Source organism: Gregarina niphandrodes (assembly GCF_000223845.1).
Source record: "Gregarina niphandrodes unplaced genomic scaffold scaffold00059, whole genome shotgun sequence".
In the NCBI taxonomy this organism is placed as follows: Eukaryota; Apicomplexa; class Conoidasida; order Eugregarinorida; family Gregarinidae; genus Gregarina; species Gregarina niphandrodes.
In genome coordinates, this window is record NW_011645826.1 from 41,611 (window position 1) to 47,982 (window position 6,372).

At 58.5% G+C, this 6,372-nt stretch overlaps 1 protein-coding gene across 1 annotated transcript; it reads right to left on the minus strand.

Annotated features, from left to right (window-relative positions):
• Positions 1-2,268: 2,268 nt before the first annotated feature.
• Positions 2,269-6,057, minus strand: GNI_172470 (hypothetical protein; the record flags this gene model as incomplete). Its single annotated transcript, XM_011135037.1, has 1 exon — positions 2,269-6,057. The coding sequence occupies one exon, from the start codon at positions 6,055-6,057 to the stop codon at positions 2,269-2,271; it is 3,789 nt and encodes a 1,262-aa protein (XP_011133339.1).
• Between the last annotated feature and the right edge of the window lie 315 nt (positions 6,058-6,372).

Consider the following 6,372-nt stretch of genomic DNA (forward strand, 5'->3'; position numbering starts at 1 on the left):
CTTCGTCCGTCTCGCCGTGCACTGTTACCGGTACTGGCTCCGTCACGGGTAGTGATCCTGAACCCAGCACTGTGCTTACTTGCTGTCGGCGCTGCGACATTCTTACGCCGGCGCGACTGCAATCCTCTCTCCTCAGCAGGCCTACCTCTGCGCTCGTATCCTGCTGGAACTCAATCTCGGCCCCTTCACGAGGGCCTCACCGAAAATTTCGGCCGTTACTCGACCCCCCTGTCACGGTTCCCGCGACTCGTGGCTCCAGCGTCATGTCCTCTGTCGGCTCATGCCGACATTTCGCGCCCCCTGGACACTCACTCTGCACTACCTTCTCGACCGCGGCCGCTGGCATGCCGACCCCCGGTGCCGGCTGGCCCTTCTTCTTCTTGTCGGCCCTCAGCTCCTTGTTTACGAACTTTTGAATCGCCTTCAGGTAGTCGATCCTGGTTCTAGCTCCACGGACATTCAGCACTGCTTTGCCTTCTCCTACCTCCACGAACTCCTTCAGTCCTGAGTCCTCATCTGTGAGGTAGTGCCTCGGGCACATCCTCGCCCAGTGACCTTTCCGGCCGCACTTAGTGCACCTGTCCTTGCCGTGGGGGCAGTCATTCTTGCGGTGGTTCCTCATGCCACAGCTACCACACTTGTTGAACCGCGCTGCGGGGTGATGTTGTGGAGGCGGGTGGCTGAGGCGAGCATCTTCCCTACATCTCTCTGCCCTTCTTGCCACATCGCGTGCAGCACATTCTTTAGCTCGACGTGCGAGGCCTGATCGACGTGCGGGGCGGTTACTAGATGTCGGCAGCCTAAATGTTTGGCCACCGTCGTGTGGAATGCGCCCTTGAAGCTGGAGCCGCCGTCGGTGAGCACCGCTCTCGGCGTTCCAAACGCCACTGTGTGGAGTGGTTGAATGTGCGGAGGGTCTGAACTGTTTCGAGGCTCGGGCCTGCCCTCGCTAGCATGTACCGTGATCGATTATCACAGGACGTTCCAGCTCATAGACGCCGCCTCATGGGGCCGACGTGGTCGAGCGATACGACCGACGTCCATTGCGGCTGTCTGGCCAAGATTGCCAGTTGGGACTTGAAGTTGGTGGACGGGCGGCCTCTTCAACCGTGTGTGCAGATTAAGAATTCGGGGGTCGTTCTCTCGACGTCTTGAGCGCATCCGGACCAGTAGTACAGTGACTGACTGCGCTTCCGCGTTTTCCCCAGTCCGAAGTGCCCACTCGGTCCGTAGTGGAACGCGATTACCAACTTGTGCGTAGCTTACTGGGGACGAAGATTCTGCTCGTCTTAATGTGTACCCACCATAGTCCGCCGTAGTGAAGGCCGGTGACGTTGGGGGGTTCCCTTCCTCCTTGTCAGAGGTTTGGCGATTCTCGTGGCTGCCACTCTCCACGACATCTGGTCGATGAGTTTGTCGTCGTCGGCGTCATTGCCTGCGAACCTACTCAGCCAGTCTGCGATATGGTTGCGCTCTCCCGAGAGAAACTCAATCGTGAAGCCATAGTTACTGGGGGCGAGTGCCCAGCTGAAGACTTTGCCGGTGTCCACGTTTGTTAGGTAGCGGAGATTGTTGTGGTCCGTGCGCACGACGAGGTGCGCCAAGCTGACATAGTCGCGCCATCTCTATCGCCCACTTAACTGCGAACAGCTCCCTCTCTCGCGTGTCCCAGGTTGAACTTCCGACTAGCAAACTCTAACGGTACTTCTACGTCCTACTCCTAATTCGGAAGCGTCCGTCACACTGATGTAGGTTCTTGTGGGGGTCGGTGCGTGGAGAGTGACCCTGTTCTGTCTGCCGTCGCGTCTGAGTAGCGAGAGATGAACGGTCGCAGATAACCACACAGGTCTGGAGACCGCGTCTGCTCTTAGTGCTGCTACGATGGTTTGAACCACCTTCATCCGGACAGCCTCGAGTGTCTGTCGATCCCACCGGACCCGTAGAACATCAGCGCCCATAAATTCCCAGTTCCAAAAACCCTGTTTGAAGGAAGCTCAAAATAAACTCGATTAATCTCAGGAGAAAGACAAGCACAGTTCAGCCCACGGCCCCGTCGACACGTCACCAAGACCTGAACCAAAACTCCAGTTGGTAAACTCATCCACGACGTCATCCAAGGCCTCACCATTCGCTGTCGAAGTCATTTGATTCATTCCAGTCATCTGACTCATTCCAGTCTTATCAATTCGCATCATTGCTGGCAACAATTGTCCGGTGGTGGTGATCAGTGCCGTCGGCGAAGCCACATTCTTTCGCATACACGAGGCTTCATCCACCGTCTGATAATTCGCGGTAGGGCCGCAGAACGCAGCGCTTTAGCGGCGGCGGAGACCCCACAGTCGGGACGTACTGTGACGTACGGTCCGCTACTGTGGGCGCGGGCCGCTTTGTCGGGTTAGACCTTGGTGCCAATTGGCCAAAGTCGGGCGCCGAAACGGTACCCATTTGCCGCAGGTCTGCGCAGATCCGGGCAGCGAGGCTTTTGGGGTCTTGCACGTCCTGGGTCTTGGACCTTTGCACGTCATGGGTCATGGGGTCATCCACGTCTTGGGCCATGGGGTCATCCACGTGTTGGGCCATGGGGTCATCCGCGTCTTGGGCCATGGGGTCATCCGCGTCTTGGGCCATGGGGTCATCCAGGTCTTGGGACATGGGGTCATCCACGTCTTGGGTCACGGGGTCATCCACGTCTTGGGCCATGGGGTCATCCAGGTCTTGGGACATTATGTGTGGTGCGCGACGCAGGCACTCAAGGCTTTGTCCCGGCCTGTAGTGGAGCTTAGTAATGCAGAACAAGAGAAGCTCTTCGGAGGAGACGCCTGAGTGTTGCAGGAGGCAGGCCGTGATCCAGTGACGTCTCCGGTCGCATTCCTGCAAATACTTGGTTAGGGGTCGTTGAGTACTGCCGCTGACGGTGCCGTAAGGAAGCTTGAAGTAGGTGGAGGCGATAGCCGCTGGCTCGAGGAACTCCCAGCGGCAGTGTTGGAACCGTGCAGGGTGGACGGCGCGCAGCCTTTTCCACGCCGATTCTGGGAGCGATTGGCGCAGCGCTTCGTGTGCCTCGAAATCGTCCGAAAAAGTTTTGCGGCTCTTTGCCAAGTCGGTCATGGACCCCAATAACGGGACGTAGACCGTACCCGCTCCGGGTGCGGTGCGCGTCCAGCAGTGAGACTCGAACGCTTGCATCTCACACATGCGTTTGGTCGCAGCTGCCCAGAACTGCGATGGCGGGTACTGCTCCGCTTGTGAGCGCAGCACGGCGTAGTCTCCGCGAGCCAGCGGCGTCCAATACTGTCCCGCCCAAACGAGTTTGAGGTATGGGTCCCGCCGGCGAGGTCTGATCGCGTCGCGGGCAAATTCGGCGGCCGAGACCCTCGGGAGCCCGGCCAACACCTCCTGGAGGTCGGCCTTAGATTGCTGCACTTCTTCGGTCGTGCGGTCGCGCTGCAGTGCAATATGGTGTCGGCAGCCTTTGTGCAAAAGCGATTGCTGCTTACAGGTTGGAGCCGGACGGTACTTGAGTTGCGTGACGCAAAAGTTTATTAAACGGTCAGTCGAGACCTGCGACTGCTGCAGAAGACATGCGGTTCTCCATACCCGTCGTCGGTGCTGCGAAAAAAGCCTTTCGGCTACCACGCCACACGTAACAGCTTCGTCCACCGCGCCGTACGCATCCTTGTAGAACAGACAAATGATTGAGGCCAGTTCTACGTACGCTCCTTCACACGACTGCCGCAGCTGCCCAGGTTCGATGCCACGCAATCGCATCCACGCCGTTTCTGGGAGCGACTTGCGCAACGCTTCATGCGCCTCACAGTCGCTCCCAAATGCTCCCACCTTCCGGGCAAACTTCGTCATCAGTCCCAACGTCGGTATGTACACCGTCTGCCGTCCCCCCGGCTCCGTTCGCGTCCAAGGCGTCCAATCAAGTCCTCGAGCCTCACAAATCTGCTGCACCCAGTACGTCCTCCAGCGCAATCCTGTCGCCGTCCGCTCCAACTCCTTGAACGCACCCGGGTCCAAACGCCGCCAGTACCGACCCGCCCAAGCCAACTCCAGACCTCCCGACCCCACCGGCTCGAACGGCCGGCTCGCAAATTCTGCCGCCGAAACAGATAAGGTCTTCAGTCCGGCCAGCCTCTTCTTCAACAGAAGTATGTGTTCCCGCAACGGCTCCTTACACAACGTCTTCTTAGACAGGGGTTCCGGTTGCTTAGATTCCGGCTCCTTAGGCAGAGGTTCCGGTCGCTTAGGTTCCGGCTGATAAGTGTCCTTGATGAGGAAGACGTCCTTGGTGATTGTGGCGTCCCTCGTGAGGGTGGTGTCCTTGGTGAATGTGGCATCCTTCGTGAGGGTGGTGTCCTCGATGATGGGGGCATCCTCGATGATGGTGGCATCCTCGATGATGGTGGCGAGGTGGGCCTGTGGCAACAGGCACTGCAATCTGCCGAGCCGCATGGGCCGGTACCTGAGTTTCGTGACGCAAAACTCCACGAGCTCGTCGACGTTCGCTTCGGCGTGCTGCAGCAGGCAGCCCACGATCCAAATGGATCGTCGCGTCTTACTGAACTTTAGTTGGTCGAGACCTAAGAGGCCGCGGTTGACGGACCCGAAGGGCGACCTGAAGAAGACCGAGATGATGGCGGCTAGCTCCAAGTACGCCCAGCTACAGTGCTCGAAATCCGCAGCCCTCACGCCATGCAGCCGCTTCCACTGTGTCTCCGTCAAGGTCCCGTGCAGCGCCTTGTACGCGTCGTAGTCCGAGTTGAAGATGTGCGCCTTCGCCGCAAAATTTGTCATTAGCCCCGGCACGGGCACATACACTCTGGTCAAGAGTCCGGCAGCCGGGAGTCCGGCAGCCGGGAGTCCGGCAGCCGGAAGTCCGGCAGCCGCGGTCCTTTTCCAGGCCTTGGAACGGACGTCCCGGGCACGCAGCGCTGCGGTCTTGGACACCCAATAGCTCAACCAGTTAGTTCTCGCTGACTTAGTCGTGACCATCATCGCCTTGTGTTGCTCTTGGTCCAGCAGTGTCCAGTGGTGGCTGATCCAAGACTGACAGGCCATCGGGAGGTCCGCGACTGGTGGCACTCTTCTGCGAGTCGGACACTCAGGTCTGGATCCGTCAAACTCTTCCAGCGACACTGTCGGTAGTGTGGCCAGCTGCTCTTCTAGTCGCTTTATGTCGCCAAGTTGTGTTCTTTGTCCTGCGGCCGAGGCTTCCTCGGACGCGGCTTGGTCGGACGAGCCTTGGTGGTCGGCTGCGCGGCACACGGACGAGCTGTTCCGGGGCCCCTTCTCAAAGCAGCGAAGTTGCCCCGGTTCGAGAAGGCGGTACTTGAGCGTTTTGACGCAAAACTCGGCCAGTCGGGAGACAGAGACACCAGAGTGTTGCAGCAGACAGCCCGTGATCCAATGGTCGCGTTTGCGTTCCGAGTAGGTCCATACCATCCGCTGATTAACGAAGTCCGTGGCATCGGCGTCCAAAATACCGTAAGGCTTGTGGAAGAAGAGAGAAATGATTGCGCCGAGTTCCACGAACGCTAGCGAACACTTTTGCAAGTTCTCCATGTCGACGCCTCTCAGCTTCTGCCACGCCGGTTCCGGAATGGAGGTCCGCAGCGCACGGTGTGCCTCCCAGTTGCTGCCGAACATTTTCATTTCGAGCGCCAAGTCCGTCATACTCCCCAACAATGGGATGTAGACCGGCCGCCGCGCGCCTCCGGGCCCGAAAGTCCAAGGCGCGAGTTCAAGCTGGCCCTCTCGGAACTTGACCCACCGGTCACCCCAGTGGAAACGCCGCACGGATGGCGCCCCACCAACCACCGTCTTCAGCGCAGCGTACTCCATCTCATCCACGACCCGCCAAAACTCCTTCAACCAACAAAACTCAACTTCTTGTGCCGACTTACCCGCCCACCACCCCGCCAGTCCCACGTCTGGGGTCTTGTCTACGTCTGGGGTCTTGCCTACGTCTCCGCAAAGTGCAACCGACGTATCGCCGCATATGCTCAGCGCCCACGACACCAGATGCCCTTTACCCTTCCGGGGGCACTTCATTGTTATTTCGCTTGAGCCGGAATGCCGGTGTTCAAAATTCTTCGCAGAACTCGAAGACACCCGCAGAACTGCTGCCTGCGGGTGTCCGGGTGCGGAGAACCTTGGCTACAGCACTGAGTACGACGATATCTGAGATTATAACAATCTGAGACAACAACAATCCCTGTACTGAGTGACAACCTGGACTAAAAAGCTGTTGGGGTCAGAGTCTCAACATCTTCTCTGGACACTTATTTCATTACGCCCGGCTTCAGGTTTTGGTCTTGTCCACGTAACTAGTGGCACGCATGCACGGCCTCCAACGGACGTAAAAAT